General features: G+C 39.0%; 3 protein-coding genes across 6 annotated transcripts in view; 2 read left to right on the top strand and 1 right to left on the bottom strand.

Annotated features, from left to right (window-relative positions):
* vn (vein) overlaps nucleotides 1–14,481 on the top strand; it is a 34,281-nt gene extending 19,800 nt beyond the window's left edge. Inside the window, exons 2-6 of one of the 2 annotated variants that reach the window (XM_064688586.1) lie at nucleotides 9,221–9,398; nucleotides 9,497–9,624; nucleotides 9,921–10,029; nucleotides 10,960–11,009; nucleotides 14,338–14,481. In XM_064688586.1, coding sequence (XP_064544656.1) covers nucleotides 9,221–9,398; nucleotides 9,497–9,624; nucleotides 9,921–10,029; nucleotides 10,960–11,009; nucleotides 14,338–14,402 — 530 coding nt within the window. In that variant the 3' untranslated portion in view covers nucleotides 14,403–14,481. Of the gene's footprint in view, nucleotides 1–9,220; nucleotides 9,399–9,496; nucleotides 9,625–9,920; nucleotides 10,030–10,959; nucleotides 11,010–12,904; nucleotides 13,254–14,337 lie in introns of those variants that run through there. The other variant, XM_064688587.1, reaches the window with a different exon arrangement.
* Nucleotides 14,482–14,866: 385 nt separating this feature from the next.
* On the top strand, nucleotides 14,867–15,854 carry mad2 (mitotic arrest deficient 2). The gene is made up of 3 exons (XM_064688693.1): nucleotides 14,867–15,053; nucleotides 15,139–15,285; nucleotides 15,374–15,854. The coding sequence occupies exons 1-3, from the start codon at nucleotides 14,981–14,983 to the stop codon at nucleotides 15,775–15,777; spliced, it is 624 nt and encodes a 207-aa protein (XP_064544763.1). The 5' UTR covers nucleotides 14,867–14,980; the 3' UTR covers nucleotides 15,778–15,854.
* On the bottom strand, nucleotides 15,774–17,028 carry kri (krishah). Of its 3 annotated transcripts, none has more exons than XR_010436973.1 (3): nucleotides 16,710–17,026; nucleotides 16,030–16,657; nucleotides 15,774–15,903 (listed from the first exon to the last, which is right to left on the bottom strand). XR_010436973.1 is itself a non-coding variant. In XM_064688691.1 (3 exons), the coding sequence occupies exons 1-3, from the start codon at nucleotides 16,925–16,927 to the stop codon at nucleotides 15,893–15,895; spliced, it is 762 nt and encodes a 253-aa protein (XP_064544761.1). In that variant the 5' UTR covers nucleotides 16,928–17,028; the 3' UTR covers nucleotides 15,774–15,892. The 3 variants fall into 3 exon arrangements, 2 of the variants coding, with proteins under 2 accessions (XP_064544761.1, XP_064544760.1); XM_064688691.1 differs by having other exon boundaries at nucleotides 16,125–16,657; nucleotides 16,710–17,028; XM_064688690.1 differs by having other exon boundaries at nucleotides 16,110–16,657; nucleotides 16,710–17,027.
* Nucleotides 17,029–17,126: the final 98 nt, after the last annotated feature.

Raw genomic sequence — 17,126 nt, 5'->3', positions numbered from 1 at the left:
TAATTATGGCTTGTTTGCTTTACGGCCGTCTGGGAGGTGCGCTCTGTCATTGCCAAACAATTGCAATCGTCGTCGTCTTCGTCGTCGTCGTCGGCGCTGTTGTTGTCCATGTTGCTCCTCCTGCTGCTGCTGCTGCTGCCGCTGCTGCTCCTGCTGCTGCTGCTGCTGCTGATGGCTATCAGCAATCAGGCGCTTTGTGCGCCAGCCACAACAACAACAACAACAACAAAGCCAGTCAAAGCTGATGAGCAGCAGACGCCGCAGACATTTAAATTGTGGCAAGCGATTGGCACAAAACGACTTTTGCCCAGTTGCATTTTGGCATTGCCAATGCAATCAAACAAAAACTCATGACAACAGCAGCAACAACAACAACAACAACAGCAGCAACAACAATGCGAGATAAGCGCAACGCGCCTGCAGCTTGAGCGATGAAAATAATATCTGGACAGCTGCCTGGCCTTGGGCAAATCTCTTAACAAAATAATAAATAAAAGAACAAAAAACTTAAATAGGAAAAATAAAAAAAAAAAATAATAAAAATATTTGTCAAATGCATTTGTGTAGATTTTCACACGCTGTCGCCAGGGCAACAAGTGCGTATGTGTGTGAGACTAAGTGTGGATGTGTGTGTGTGTGTGTGAGTGTGAGTGTGAGTGTGAGTCTGAGTGTTGTGTGTGAGACTGTGTGTGTGTTTGTGTATACATGTGCTCCAAAGCCAAATATAATTGTCTTCTGATGACGTAGTTAGAAGCCGTTCACTTTCAGGGCTGGCACATACCTTTAACGAAGATTAAGATAAAGAAATAAAAGTTTAAATTTTAAGCGACTTTTAAAATTGAAATGCCAAACAAAAACATTTTCCAATTAATATAGGCATAAAGCTTAAATATGTTTGGCGTACTTTCTCTTCTATAACTGAAACTTTCAGCTAAATAAATTTAATTTTGCGATTTTTTCCAAATTAATTCGAAAATATTGGAAAATTATTTCTGCACATGCTTTGGCGAATTGCAAAACTAGTTTATATTTTGTATTTGAGCACAAAATATATTCTTGTTTTGTTTTGTAACCAATTTATCTAATGCCAAAAACTTAAAGGTACAAATATATTATCATTGATATAAAGAACTAGTTTCCGGGCTATATATCGGACTTTTATTAGTTAATTAGCTAATTAATTAGGTTGTTAGTTGGCAACTAAATGCCATACTTATAATAAGAACAAAATGTATTATAATCTTTTCTGCAGCCCTTGGCTCAAATCGAACGAGTAGAGTATTTTTTGTTTTTGTGTGCTCTTATCAGCATTATCAGTGCCGCATTGTGTTCATTCACACGCCCCCCTACACACACACACACACACACACACACACACTCGCACACACACAGGCACAACAAACAACAACTGAATAGTTAAAAAAGATATTAACGCTAAATGCGAAGTGTACAAGCAGAAGTATCTACAGGATTTACATAAAATAACAACAAATATTTGCCTAACATTTTGACAGTTTTGTGGAAAAACATGCCAAGAGGTGGGCACAAACAACAACAGCAGCAACAGCAACAATAACAGCAGTAGCAGTAGCAGTAGCAGTAGCAGCAGCAGTAGCAGTAGCAGTAGCAGTAGCAGCAGCAGTAGCGGTAAATGCTGCTGCTGCAGCTACGTCATCGACTCGGCACTTGGCGACTCTCAAAACACGTCACGGAAAATTTGTGATAAATTCTGCTTTATTTTTTTTTCTTTTGCTGTTTTGTTCTTTTATCAAAATGCGTTTACAGCAAACAGCTGGAATAAATCAATTGTTGGGTTTGTCAGTTTGTCAGCTTGTTTGTTTGTTTGTCAGTTTGTCAGTTTTTCTGTTTGTTTGCTGCAGCGCCAGCGTCAGAGGCTTTTGATAACAACATGCAACGAAATGCAAGAATTGAGCTGAGTTCGCACGTGCCAAGCCAAATATGACAAACATATTTAAAACACAATAAACAAATTTCTGTCTTTCCAATGCCAGTTGACACTTGAAATATATATATTCAGTTTGTGAGGTGTGCACGCAGCTTAAAGCCATAAACTGTTTGCCTAAGGCCAAGCACGTGCGAATTTCAAAGGGGAAAACAATTATATTTTGTCAAGATTTCTTGGCAACTATTTTCACGCATTTCCTTCAAACGATTTCACTTTCGAAATAGTTGAAAAGTTTTTCAAAAATGTATTGAATTTCACCTTTTTGTTGAGCAAGCATTTGACTTCTTTGTGCTCAGCTACATTTCGTACTACTTAAATGTATCTTAAATGTATTTATCTATCTATGCAGAATATTTGTCAACACTTGAGATAGCAGAAGTGTGTGAATGATATGAATGATATGTTGCATAGCTGAAGCGCTGCAATTCATGATTCACGGGCAGCATTAGCAGCAAAGCTGGCCGCTTATCAGCTGCGAGGCGACCGCAAAACAGCTGCGATATTGATAAGCCACCTGCAGCGCTGGGCATTAGTCAGATGAACGTGAGAAACTATGCGGCAAGATAAGAAAATGCCGCTAGAAAAGCCAAGCACTAAACGTGCACGATGATGATGATGACGATGATGACGATGATGATGATGATGCTGATCTAGCAGCTAGTATGGGCTGCATATGGTTAGATAGATTCGGCTCTGGGTGGGTCCAACAGCTGGGCGCACAGATTCGCAAACTCAGGGCAAAAATAGAGCGGAGCACGGAACGGGCGGCAGAAAAGAAAAAGAAAGCAAATCGAAGTCAAATAAACAAAACAAATGCAAGACTTGCCGCCGCGGCAGCAGCAGCAGCAGCGGCACGTTCAAGGGGCAGACACAGAGATGGGCGGTAGGTGGCAGCTGGGCTGAATTTCTTGGCATTTAGAAGGCAACTGCTCTCTCGCGCATGGGCCAGCGATCCTCACTCACTTGACTTAATTAAACGGAGCAGCCAGTGGTATAAATATATATGTATGTATAGATAAAGGCGTAAATATGGGGCCGTCTATAGAAGGCAAGGCGTAAAAAACGAGACGAAGTTCAAAGCGAGAAAATCAGCGCCAAGTGCCAGCAGCAACAGAGAGAGAGAGAGAGAGAGGGAGAGACTGGGAGAGAGAGAGGGAGAGAGGCATTTGCTACTTATCGCTTATCTGACGCTCAGCGCACATTTTCGCTGATTAGATGGCAAACTTGGCTAATTGTAGCCGCGATTTCCATTGCCGTTGCCAATTTGCATAATGCGCCGCCCTCGGACAACCCAACTCACATATGAAAAGGCCTACACATTTGGCCACAATTTGTCTCTATTTGAGCCTTGTCAGCAATCGGTGGGGAATCGGCGACAAGCTCAATGTGAAAGTAGCGCGCGTGCGGCCGTTGCTTCAAAGGAAATCACATTGCGTATACGCAATGTGCAAATAAACAAGCAAATGCGGCAAACAAACATGGAAAAATCGACAGATCTCAACGGGGCGACAATCAACGTGCATACATTAAGTTGTTGCCGTTGTTGTTGTTGTTGTTGTTGTTGTTGCTGCTGTTTCCCTTCTGTTGGTGTTTTTCTATTTTATTAGTTCTGCCAGCGTCGCGTTGAAGACATTTTCATTGCGCACATTTTGGCCACACGTGCCGGCCATTCATTTGCCAGTCCCAGGCCCAGGCCCAGCCGGGCCATCCGACAGTCAACTAGAGAACTTGTTCAATTTGCCTGCCAGCCTCACTGACTGCCTGCCTGCCAGCCTGTCGGTCTGCCTGTCTGTCCATCTCTTCGTTTTTCCGGTTTTCGTTTGCTTTTGCTTTGGGCATTAGAACAACATAATTTGCTTGTTGATGTTGTTGCTGTTGTTGTCGCTATGTTTGCTGTTGCTGCTGTTTCTATTGCTTATGCTTTGATTGGAGCACAGGAGTCAAACTGGAGACAGCGGCAGGCGGCAGGTGCTTGGAAAATTGAACCTTAACCAATTGCATGGGTCTCATTGAACCCTTCAGCCAGCCAAAAAGTGAGGTAGCATGCAGACAACGTTATCTAATCTATGCCAAACAGTTGCTTCTTTTTATGAACCTACCCGAATGGTTGGCCAACGAAGGGGCATCGAACTAAACTATGAGCTAATACGGCAGTCGAATTATTCTAATTGGTGTTTACACAGCTCAATTGCCGTTAAGAACAACAAGAGCGGAGCGTATGACAACAATGAGGTGTCATTTGTTTACATTGTGACGGACCCAACAGGCGTATACGTTATGTTCAATGCTCCCAAACAACAAACAGCTCTGCTGAGCAGCTATCGTATAAATCTTATCTTGAGCAATTGCACAATCATAAAAAAAACGCACAAATATGCAAATAGTATGATATTCTATGGGGAGGCCAGAGCTCCCCTAGCTCCCCTCTCCGACGGCTCAGCTCCGGCTAATGGGGCGCGTGCTAGACCCGCTGCCAGCAATTGTAAAAGATATCCGTTCAAACAAGATAATGTTCGCATGATACATACGTTTCTTCCATAAATCACTTGCTGAATTCTATTTAAAAGAATCGAGAAATGACACAATGTCGCCAGAGCGCCAATAAAAATGAATCAAAAATTATCAAATAAATAACGAGCGCTCGCCGTCGAATTCATAAATAACAAAAACAAAAATATAACAAAAAAAAAATAGAAAACAAGCTGACAGAAAATATTAAGAAAATGCAGAAGAGCTGGCAAGTTGTTCGTTTTTCTTTTTGGAAAAACAGCGTTAAATATTGGAGAACAACATGAAAAACTTCCGTTCACTGTCGCAGTCGCTGCCGAATGTGGGTCAAGCAGCGAGAGAAAGAAGGAGAGCCAAAGAGTGAGAGAGCGAGCGAGAAGGAGAGCGCGACACTGCCAAAATAAAATGTCTTTCAGCGCACGACGACAACGTTCCAAATTCATATTTTGAAGAGCTAAAAAATACAGCGAAAAAAAAAAACAGCAAAAGAAAACACGTCACATTGCACATTTCATTAATTTTTGGCTTAAGTGAAATCATTGGGAATAACCCCAAGAGCCGAGAACAATGATGAATCCGTGATGCTTTGCTGTCGGTAAGCGTATGCAAATTGCATGCAATTTGGACGACAGATGGCGCCAGGCAGCGTGTCGCATGCAATTTGCTTATTAATTCAATAAAATCTTAATAAACGTAACGTTCCCAGACAAACCCGCCTAACGTAAACGCCCCCCCCCCCCTCCCTCTCTCTCTCTCTCTCTGCTGGCAACGGACCATTGCTAAAACCACATGTTGTCGCCGCTCTCCCTCACCCATTCTCTTCCTCTCTCTCTCTCGCTGCACTCTTCCGCTGTGCAGTTCTCCGTTCTCGGGCGTTTTTGATGGATTTGCATGAATCATTGAGGCGTCACGCTCGAAGGAAAAGCGCCCAGAAATGAATTGCAAAAAAACCGAGCGAAATTTATTATATTTCATATAGTTTGAAAAGTTATTTTAATGCGAGCACATCGCCTCCATCTCCTGTGCTAAAATCGGCGACAGGCAGCAGCCAAAACCGACAACGACGACGACGACGACGACGACGACACTTTTCCTGCCATTGCTTTTGGCAGCGTTTCCTCTCTCCGTTTATTTTCTAGTTGTCGCAGTTGTTATGCCAGACTTTTCCGGAAGCGCGGCGCGACAGCAGCTGCGGCTTTGACGTAGTGTTGACGCACACACGACCCAAAGCAGCCCAACAGAATAACCAACTACAACAACAACAACCATGACAACAGCAACATCTTCATAAGGGGCCAATGAGCTCTGGCTGCTAAACGTTTCTAAAAAATAACTGAGTGTATATCAAATTTCAGGGCCTCTCTCTGCAATTCTCTTGCAAGATTTAACCTCTAGGTAGAATTGCAAACGAAAAAGTATATCAACTTGGCAGCAATCAAAGGAAATGATTGTCGCTTATAATTCTCAACGAAGCATCAGCTTGATGCATTATAAATACATTTGTATTTTCGCTTGTAATTCTCAAAGAGTTTAGGCAACAGCTTGATACCTAATGGGGGAGGCATGTTAATATATTTGTAATTTCGCTTGTAATTCTCAAAGAGTTGAGCCATCAGCTTGATGTAGGGGTTACCTTAATGCATGATAAATATATTTGTAATTTCGCTTGTAATTCTCAAAGAGTTTAGGCAACAGCTTGACCATAGTGAATACCCTAATTGAAGGAGACATGATAAATATAATTGTTTTCTGATAAAAAAGAGTTCTTTCACTTTGCAATAGATTGCCATACACATTGGATTTCCCCCCATTTATCATACCACACAAAGCTCCAAGCGCTCTGATAATCATCTTTTAAGCGCATAATTAAGTCATAATAAGTAAGAGTTGAAGCGAACTGAAATGATATGCCAAAAGCAACAACAAATCAACAACAAATGACAAAAAATATTAATAAATAATAATGAAGAGGAACGAATAAAATGTTCATCTTATTATTATGCCTCGAATTTCATTGTGAATCAAAGCAAAAACTTGAAAAGGCTTCGACCGGCGCGCAACTGCGTGCTGAATTTGGGGCTCTCGCAGTCCACGAAGTGTGGGGCAGGGGGGGGACAGCACCCCCCTACAGCCCGTTCGCTTTGGGGCTTTGGGGCATGACAATTGTCAACTTGTTTGCGTGCTGCCTTCAATTCTTAATCGCCTTCTGTCCATAGCCACTTGTGAGTTGCCGTTTTATTATTTCTTCTCTCTCTCACTCTGTCTTTTTTTTTTCATTATATATTTTATTTTATTTGTTATGGAGCTCCTTCACGGAGCGCGGAGAGGAAGAGGAGAGAGAAGGCAGCTGGAACAGAAGCGGGCATCGCCAACAATTTGGGAGCGTGAGAAAGTGACGCGCACAATTAAAATGCTGTTTTATGGGCCGTCGCATTGGCCAAAGAGAACATAAATTATAAACAATAAATTATCTTTAAATATGTAACAATATTTTTTTTTTATAGTATAAATATCGCCACATACATTTTCCTTTCGCGGCCGGGCCACGCGAGAGACGCATAAATTAACATTCGGTTAGCATTAAATCAAAAATTCGTATATATAAATAGCGTCGCGGGGATTTAAACACATCTATGCGCTAAATATACAGACGATTTTTTAATTATCTCATTATTATTATTATTCATTTGGCTTTCAATTCGCTGGAAAAATCGCGTGCGTAATGCCATTGCATAATCAGGCGAAAATTCACATGCAATTCTTAACTGCATTTCCCCCCCCAACTCGCCCACCCACAACCCCGCCCACTCGTTATCGAAAATAGAAAATGTTGTAGTTGGAAAATCGCAAATAGAAAATAATTTAGAATCGGCCAATTTGTCTCTCAAGTTGTCGCAGATGATTCATTCATTCACGCAATTCGCAATTATCATGTGATGAACAACAACACTCCCGCCCCCGCCCCCAATGCCCCCCTCCCTCCCTTCGACACGCCCACTGCGAGACACGTGATATGCCGGCTAATTTAAGTAAATCGAACAGCTGCCCAAATTGTGGGCGTGGCCGCGGCACACTCGCATCCATTTCATTGCCAAACACTCACGACTCACTCATGACTCAGAGAAAGCCACGGCGCAGGAGACTTTTTGGCAACAGCCCGCAAATGATTGGCCAATGTGTAATTGGCCGTCTGCAAAATGCGTTAATTAGGCAACTTAAATATAGTTCGAATGCTAAACTTAACAAAATTGACAAAATGTTTGCCTTAAGCCCCGCACGAGAAACGACTTCATTTTTCAATTGTTGGGTAAAATTGCAAAAATATAAATAAATATATGGTTTATTTTGGAATAATAAAAATATTTTTAACAAGAGGTTCTAGTCGGGAGCTCCCGACTAGGGGATAACCTTAACCCTCTTCTTCCGACAGGCGATAGGTATAAATTGGAAAATACTTGATATATATATACTATTCTAGAAGCTACATGTCAAGTTTGGTGAGTCTGGCTCATATTAGGATAAACAGGATTTCGATATCGATTTTTATCGATTACTTGGAAACGGGGCAAGTTATCGAATATCGGAAACAAACTCGATCTGCGCCGGGACTAGTAGGACCTACGGCTAAAATTTCAGCTCTAAAAGTTTCCAGCTCTTATAGGTTCTGAGATCCTTGCGTTCATACATACGGACAGACGGACGGACAGACAGACTGACGGACATGGCTAGATCGACTCGGCTATTAATGCTGATCAAGAATATGGGGTCGCCGATGCTTCCTTCTGCCTGTTACATACATTTGCACAAATACATTATACCCTTTTTAACCATTTTTAATGGGTTCAGGGTATAAAAATATATACACCTTATTCTGATTTCTTAAGGACCCTTTCGGATCGATTATTGATTGGCATTCAAAAATTATCAAATTCAAAATTTTGACAAAATTCTTGCCAAAATTTCCAAACCAAATTTCCAATTTAGAATATACGGCTTTGATTTATTTGCCCGGTTTTGAACCGGTTCGCATTCTATTTGTAAAGCTGGGTGTGGCGATCTTTCCATTACTAAAATCTTTAATAAGTAAAAAATTAAAAACCATTTTGTTTTAATTTATATTTTTCCGATATATTTTACACGTCTTCGCTTCTTGACGTGGAAACGTCGAAACTGAAACTTTCATAATTTTGTTTTTTACGTATGCTTTGATTTAAAATTGTAAAGCACACTTTCTAAAGTAATTACTGTCTGTTGTCAGCTGCTATGGAAAAAACCTATAAATATTTCATCAGAATTTGTTAAAGTTTTTACAAAATCGAACAGTTTTCTAGAAATAGTCGCCATCTATGCGATGGGTCCTTGAAAATCAGGTCATGTCATATGCCAGTTTTACGATCGCTGCAAAAGCAGAGTCCATAAACAACTTGCGATTAACAATTTAACAATTTTGAGCAGACGTGACGCCTATAAAATACAAATAAAAAACACAAGAAATAAACTTAAAATTTCAATAATTTCTAGTGCGATTTTTGTTGTTGTCTTTGTTGTTGTTTATATGGCGCCGAGGCACAAACGATTTTCACATTTCGCATAAACAATGAAGCATGCCCAAATTAATTAGAATTTAAGGCAAAGTCTGCACATTATGTAGATATATTTACGTATATGTATGTATATTATTGGAAAATTCGGAGACTAATGCTAAAGCTTGTTGCTTTTTGCTTGCTGTTGTTGTTGTTTTTACAGCACAGAACGCAACGATTACATCGATAACATCCGTGCCGAGCAACGGGACGATGGCCAACGGCGAGAAGCTGCGCATCATCTGCAAGGTGGAGGGCAGGCCGCCCCCAAAGGTGACCTGGTTCAAGGACGACAAGTCTATAAATCGCAAACGCAATGTTTACCAATTCAAGCATCACAAGTGAGCAAAGCACCCAAAGAGAATTCCCCAATTGCATTGATCTAATATAACATTCTCTCTCTCTCTCTCTCTCTCTCTCTCTCGCTCTCGCTCTGCAGAAGACGCGCCGAGCTGATCGTGCGCTCCTTTAACAGTTCCTCCGATGCGGGCAAATACGAGTGTCGTGCCAAGAATAAAGTCAGCAGCAGCATCAAGAAGCGCGGCATCATGATCAATGCCTATCCAGGTAAGGCCTTCAAGATTATACAACCCCATCCCCATCCCCTCTCACTCTCCCTCTCTCCCGCTCTCTCTCTCTCTCTCTATCTGTCTATAACTGTGTCTCACTTTGATGTGCGCCTGTCAAGCGGCCATGTTGAGAGCTCGCTCCAATTCATTTCTAATTTATGGCCACATTTGAAGGCGACTATCTAACCCAGATGCATATGTATCTATATCTTTAGAGCATACATATTTATTGTATATTATAATTATGAATTAATTTCGTGTTTTTCCTTTTGCTTTTATTATCATGTCTTACAGTTCCGCTGAGGCCGGATCCGGGCAGCGCGGGCTATCCATGTGTGGTGAACTTTTGCTTTCACGGCGGCACCTGCATGTTGTTACCGGATCTGCCTACATATTATTGCAAGTAAGTTGATTTCGAAACCGGGCAAAGGATTGCGCTAGACGAAAAAAATGTATTTTAGTCAGGATTGTGGCATTGAAATGTATTTTGGTCATGAATACAGCTGCGCCTGATGCCTCTTCAAGTCGAACCCAATGTCAAGTGGCTGCGCCGCGATAAAACGTGTGACAGCTGATAAAGTCAGAGAAATCCCGAAAGACAAACCTCCCCCCCAAACAAAATAACCAACTAGAGTGAGCCGAGCACTTGAGAAACAGTCGAGAAACTGTCGAGAAACTGTTCGATTTTGGCATCGCATTACACGACCGAGTGAAATTCCCAATTGTAGGATTTCAGAACTCCAACGAACTCGCACTCGCACTCGCACTCACACTCGCACTCAAACATATACACTCACAGCAATGTGAATAATGTCTTTCGGCGCCTCGTTTCATACATTATCCACGTACTGTGCGTGTGTGTATGTGTGTGTGCAAGACGCATATATCGACTCGTGTATGTAAACCAATCCAATTTCCATCCATTGGCAGCCCCCAAAAAAGCGCATTGTACTTGTTTTTATCTTCGCGCGTTTTGTTTTTCTTCTTATTCCTATTTTGTCTGTGAAAAACCATTTTCATTTTCGATTTGAGTTCTTTGCTGATGTGGTTTGCAAAAAAATCAAAAAAATATAATAATAATAATGAGAGACAAATGAAAAAAATAAGAAAAAAATTGTTAATTAAATGTTGGGATCGGCTATTTTCCTCTTCTTGCTGTTTATACTCAAGTATTCGGTTTTGCGCGTGCGAGGGAAATGCTGGAACACGGTTCATGGCCAGCTAAATGTGCTGTATACTCAATTAGCCGAAGATCCGAAGTGTTTGCATCGCATTAAAATACATTCAAATACAATATTTACTTATCTCTATCTTTATCTTTTCGAAATTTCAGTTGCCCGGAAGGATTCAATGGCCAGCGCTGCGAGTTTTCCGGCCCAGACAGTACGTACAGCAATAATCCCGAATGTGGCAACAAGTTTTATGGAGGGTATTACTGCTAAAATAGGCACTTCTATAGCATCGATTGTTTTAGATCGAGTTACGCGATACCGTTACACGAAATCGATATGAATATCCAAAACAAAAACAAAAATCAGAATCGATCTGCACACAAAAAAATATATAAATCAAATACAAATCAATTAACCAAAATCAAAAACTTTCAATAAACAGAATGAACATAAGTAGTATATCTGACAATAAATCAACATACATAAATATTAGAACGTCAAATAAACCAAATATAGTTGATAGCAATACACACACACACACACACAACCACACACACACATACACACACACACACACGCATAGTACAAATACAGTATACCGGCTACTCAGTAGCAACTGAAGCATGAAAATCGCACGTAATAAACGATATATGACCAAGCCTAAGATTCAGAAAATCCACCCCCCCCCTCCCCCCCACTCGTTCTCCTCCACAGCCGCCTTCATGATTACTTGAATTTTATTAGAAAACACATTCCAAAAAGCAACAAAGCAAAGTCTTAAATCTAACTAACAACAACAAGATTATACTATTTTATTACGCTACATACGTATATATAAACAAAAAAAATAAATAAACTAAAATGCATAAAAATTATCAAAAAAGAAATTATGATAATGCGAATAAAAACAAATGGTGCTATAGAAGGTTTATTTTAAATAGTTACTACATAGGAAAAACTATATTAATTAAAACAACAAATTCTCTATAAAGTAAATGTTAAAAAAAAAAACAAAAACAAATTTTGATTTTCCATTTTCACGAAAAACAAAACAAAATTAAGAATGCAACTCACCGACTCGAACAGAACAGAATACCTACCAAATACTGAATAACTTGTCGAACCATTCAATTGGCGAAGCCCTCACTCATATGGATTACGCTCTACCTATAACCGTAACGATTACGATAACGATTACGTTAGCGATAACGATAACGATAACAATAACAGTAACAGTAACAATAACAGTAAACAGAGGCTCTCATAAGTTAGATATTCTTTGCAACATATGGCAACCCCATCAGCAAAATAGCTGTCGCCAAAGTACAGTCACCACAACAAAAGCACTGACCACAAACCGAAATTTTGTTTTGTTTTCGAAAACATTTTTTTTTTTTGTAGTTTGCAATAATCAAAAAGAAAACAACAACAACAACAAATAAAAACAAATACAAACGATGTAACAACAACATGAATAATAATACTTCATTCAATAACTATAATTATTTCTTGCAATTAATTTAGTTATTTAGCAATTCGTACATACATTTTATTATAGTTTCTTGTTAAACTACTATGAAACATTATTAACACTTTGGCTGTAGATTTTGACAAACCAAAACACCAAGCCAAACAAATCGAAACAAACTAAAATTCAAAACAATTGCATACGCATACTTATTATTTATCTGGTGGTTGTTTATCAATAGTTTGACTAATCTTTTGCGTCTCCCCCACATCTGTTTACTCTCAATTGGTTAACTCTGTTCCACTATTTTACTCCTACTATTTTTTTATTATTCATTTTTTTTTTCAACGCAAAAGATCATAAGGCTGAGCTGGCGTACAGTTTCCAAAACGGAAGTTCAGCTTTTGAAAATCATGCATGAACAACTGCTGGTTCCCCAGGGAATCTGTTTTGAGCGCTCCCCAATAACTAGTTCATTTTTGTAACTTTTTGCTTGTAATTCCCTTTTGGAAATGGTATTAGGGCAGCTAGTTATCGAAAAAAACAAAAACAAATAAAAAAAAAAAATTTTTAACTAAAATAAGAGAAAAGAAAACCAATTAATTTTAATTTTTATTTATGATTTAATCTCTTCACAGATATTTTGTTGCAATCTACGGCCAAATACATACCTTAAATAATGATTATCTTAATGCATAGAATTTTTATTTAAACAAAAACAAAAAACAAATAATAAATAAAACGCAATCAAAAGTACTCCCTGCACTCCAACGCCGACAAATGTAATTTTTTAGTATTATGTTTAAAAAATTCTACAATTTGTTGCACCACACAAAAAAAAAAAAAACTAAAAAAAACAGAAACAAAATTTTCGCAACGCTCACGCTAAGCCAATTGTGGGCGTTGTTCCAAATTTTTTGCAACTACAAAAAAAAAAATTAATAATATTATTAATAAATGATAATAATGAAAACAAAATACATTAACCAGCTGGCAGACTCACAATTCACGTTGTTTTGGCATTTGTGCACGGTGACAGAATTTTATCTATGAAAATTGAATCAAAATCTGAACTTTCTATTGTACTTCGTGTTGCGAGAGAAAAATAAAAAATAAAAAATTTAAAACCCACCCAAAAAATAAGAGAAAGATAAGAAATGATACCGATTGACCCTGACACTGACACTGTTGCGCTTTTGTTGTTGTACCATAGACATACATACATACATACATATAGAGAATATAAAGAACGAAAGCTAACGTAGCTAAGAACTTGTAATAAACCATGTATATATACATACATATATATAGATATATATATGTATATATATATATATATACATATTACATATATAAACATTATGATTCACGATAAGTTTTGTGTACATTTCAACTAAGTTATAAAAGAGCTTAACCATAATTTATTTTGTATTTTATGAATGATTAATTTAATTTTTATGCTAAGAACACACACATACAGCTACTTAATTTCGAAATACTATTTTATTTCCCATTTATGTTTTTTTTTCTTAAACTAGTATTTGTAACTAAAGTGTATGGGAAATGCAAACTTTATTTTTATGTATATGTTGACAACAGTTTGTACTTATCGTAGGCGAAGAGATTATTCTTAGTTAAGTTAAGTCAAAATTTTTAATTTAATTATTGAAAGATTTATACCAAAAATACTATGTAAAGCTTAATTTTAATTGAAAAACAAAAACGATGCGTAAGAAAAAATTTCATTAAAAATTTGCAAATACTTCACATTTTACACATTTTTTGCCTTTAATTATTAGTTAATTTTTTTTTAAGTGCGCTCATGCTCTTTTTAATTATTTATAGCTAAACAATTGAAACAATTTTGAGAAAAGAAATGAAAAACAAAACATTTTTGTTTGATTTTCCTAATTTGCAGTTAAGTTTCTTTAATCGAAACGTGAAATCTTCCGGCTGATTGAGCCCCAACTTAGCAGCTGTGTGTAATTATGAATCTTAGGTTACAAGGCTTCTCTGAAAATAAAATAATTTGAAGCCTTGCTAAAAGAATGTTTGTTTGGTTCTTCAACAGGTTCCACCTACAAAATGGCTTATAGCAACAATAGCAATCGATGGATGAGAAGCAGCGCAAAATAAACGTCTATAAAATGCAAACACTAGTAGGAACTATTAATGGATCTCAAGATTATAAAAAGTTAAAAGATTGCTAATAAAAGTCATGTATTTGTTGCAAGAACTGCGCTTTGTTTCCATGTTAATAAATATATTATATTAAATATATATTAAATAGTCCAAAAAGAAGTGCAATCATAAGTAAATAATTCGCATACAATTAACATTTAAATGCCTGGGAAAGTTACAAAAATGTCGAATACCCTCAACAAAAATGGCAGAAAGGAAATTATTATTTTCGAATGCTGTTTGCTGTTGGCGCCAAAGCTTTTGGTAAGTTTGGTATTTTAGTATTTTTGCCGTTTATAGTTTTTTTTTTTGGTATTTTTGAAAACCATTTTATTTTATCGACTAAGTTTATTCACTCAATTTGCACAAAATCGAATCAATGAACCAGTTTTACGTGTTTCTTCGCGAGTGATTGTTCATTCAGCCCTACTGGTTCGGACAGGAACGGAACTGAAAAGACAGCTTCAAAAACTAGCGGCTTAAATTTATAGAAAAGTTTTCTCTTGCCAATTAATAAAATAACGCAGCTTAATATGTCCACGGCCCAAGCAACTAAAAACTGCATCACGCTAAAGGGCTCAGCGCAAATTATTGTCGAATACTTGAGTAAGTAAATACAAGAAGAACCGCGACGCTTGTAAATCTCGCGCTCTAATTATGGCGTCCTGCCTTTGTTTACTTGCGAAATTAGAATACGGCATCAATTCGATATTATTCCAACGTGGTATTTATCCAGCGGAGAACTTTGATAACACACAACAATATGGACTGACCATACTCATGTCCAAGGACCCTAAGATCACAACCTTTTTGCAAAACGTCTTGAAGCAAACCGAAGGTTAGTTAACTGCGCACGCGTTACGTCTGTTGCGTTCTATGACCAACACCCCTCTCCCCCCGCGAACATACTTTGTCATCCCTTCCAGAATGGCTTTCCAAGAACATGATTAACAAAATCTCAATGGTCATCACAAATGCGCACACCAAGGAAGTTCTCGAGTGTTGGGACTTCAAAATGCACGCGGAGGGTGGCGATGGCGAATCCAATGATCCAACCAAGCAGACATCCTCGAAGCAGCTAAGCCGCATACAAAACGAGATACGAGATGTTATGCGCCAGATATCGGCCACTGTTAGCTATTTGCCGCTGCTCGACTGCATTTGTACCTTTGATGTGATGATACATACCCTTCAAAACACCGAGATACCAGCACAGTGGGACGAAACCGGCGCAGTCTTCATACAGAACGCGCAGGCGGTGCAGTTGCGCTCCTTCTCCACTGGCTTGCACAAGGTGGACACGGTGGTCAATTATAAAATGAGCTCTTAAGTGATATATATAATATTTATTCTGTTTCTATTTACATAAGATAAACGAGTCGCGTATTTTTGCATATTACATAAAAAGCCAAATAATTGCATAGTAGTTGACCTCCACCTCCGATTTAAAAGTCATCTAGAGCAGGAGAGAGAACGGAGAAGATATAAATAAGAAACTAAACAACGTATTCAACAAAACATAGGTCAGTTGGTTTAAGTAGGATTTGGTTTGGATGGTTGGCAGGGTAATCTAACACGCTACCTATCCTAAGCCGAGCTTAGTTGTCAAGTCTTTTAGGAGCTGATGTTATGCTTCTGCTTCTTATTCATTTTTGTGACTACCTATCTAGTCAGTACCAAAGTATTTCTGGCCAAAATGATTGGGTGCCACCGGATGCAGCTCGGAGGTGAGAATCTGCATTCTGGGAAACGCAGTGACTACGGTACGAGCGGCGACAGGCGTGCAGAAAAGATTCGACAATATGATGCACTCCTCAGGCACTCCATGCTCTCGCAAAACATTCACTGCCTTTAACACAGTATTCCCTGTGGACATGATGGGATACATGAGCAGCACCTGGCGGCTACCAATGTCATCGGGAAAACGTGCATATACCACTCGAGCCTCGTGTGTATTGGCATCCGATTCGACCAAAATCTTTCCAATGCGTATAGAACGACAGCAATCCCGCAAGCCCTGCTCCATGGCCTCTCCGGATCGTATGATGGAGACGCCGCAGTTGCCAGAACGATATTTTAGGCCCTGATAAATGGCCCCCGTTGGAGTTTCCACGGCGCAATCGGAGTAGGGCAACTGGTTTAGAGATTCCTCGATAACGAGCCGTATTAGCCGGTCAGCATAAAATTTAAAATCACTCCGTGAGGTGTTTCTGTGTGAGAGGCAAAGATAAGTGGGAGTTTCAACACGTGACAGGCACTTACTTGTCGCGAATGATGGTCAAGAGCTCGGCCACTTGAGAATTTAAAGTAAGCAACTTTAAATTTTTACCATATTCAGCAAGAATCTCTTCTGCAGTGAACGACCCAATGGCTGTTCTCAACGCCTGTTCCTCTTGATCCGTAGCTGCCTGTTCTTGTTCGTGTTCGTTGTTCTCTTCGGCTTGAGAGCCGTTGCTGCTGGGCGAGCCACCGTTGCACATAATTATTTCTTATTTAAAATGTAATTTTAATTGGTTACTTTTTATTTTTTTTGCCAACTTTGTTTTGCTAGCGTGCCAGCAACATGTATCGATGTATCGGTTCACCGCAGCGATTCTAATCGCAAAATATCATTGATAGCATCGATAGTGCTGCTTGCACGACTGTCAGGTATCGATAAACGCGAATAGTGCAATCGCT

The sequence above is a fragment of the Drosophila montana genome, unplaced genomic scaffold, assembly GCF_035044405.1.
Source record: "Drosophila montana isolate Dmon_TW-CO22-7 unplaced genomic scaffold, ASM3504440v1 contig_3213_1, whole genome shotgun sequence".
In the NCBI taxonomy this organism is placed as follows: Eukaryota; Metazoa; Arthropoda; class Insecta; order Diptera; family Drosophilidae; genus Drosophila; species Drosophila montana.
This window is presented reverse-complemented; position numbering and strand designations above follow the sequence as displayed.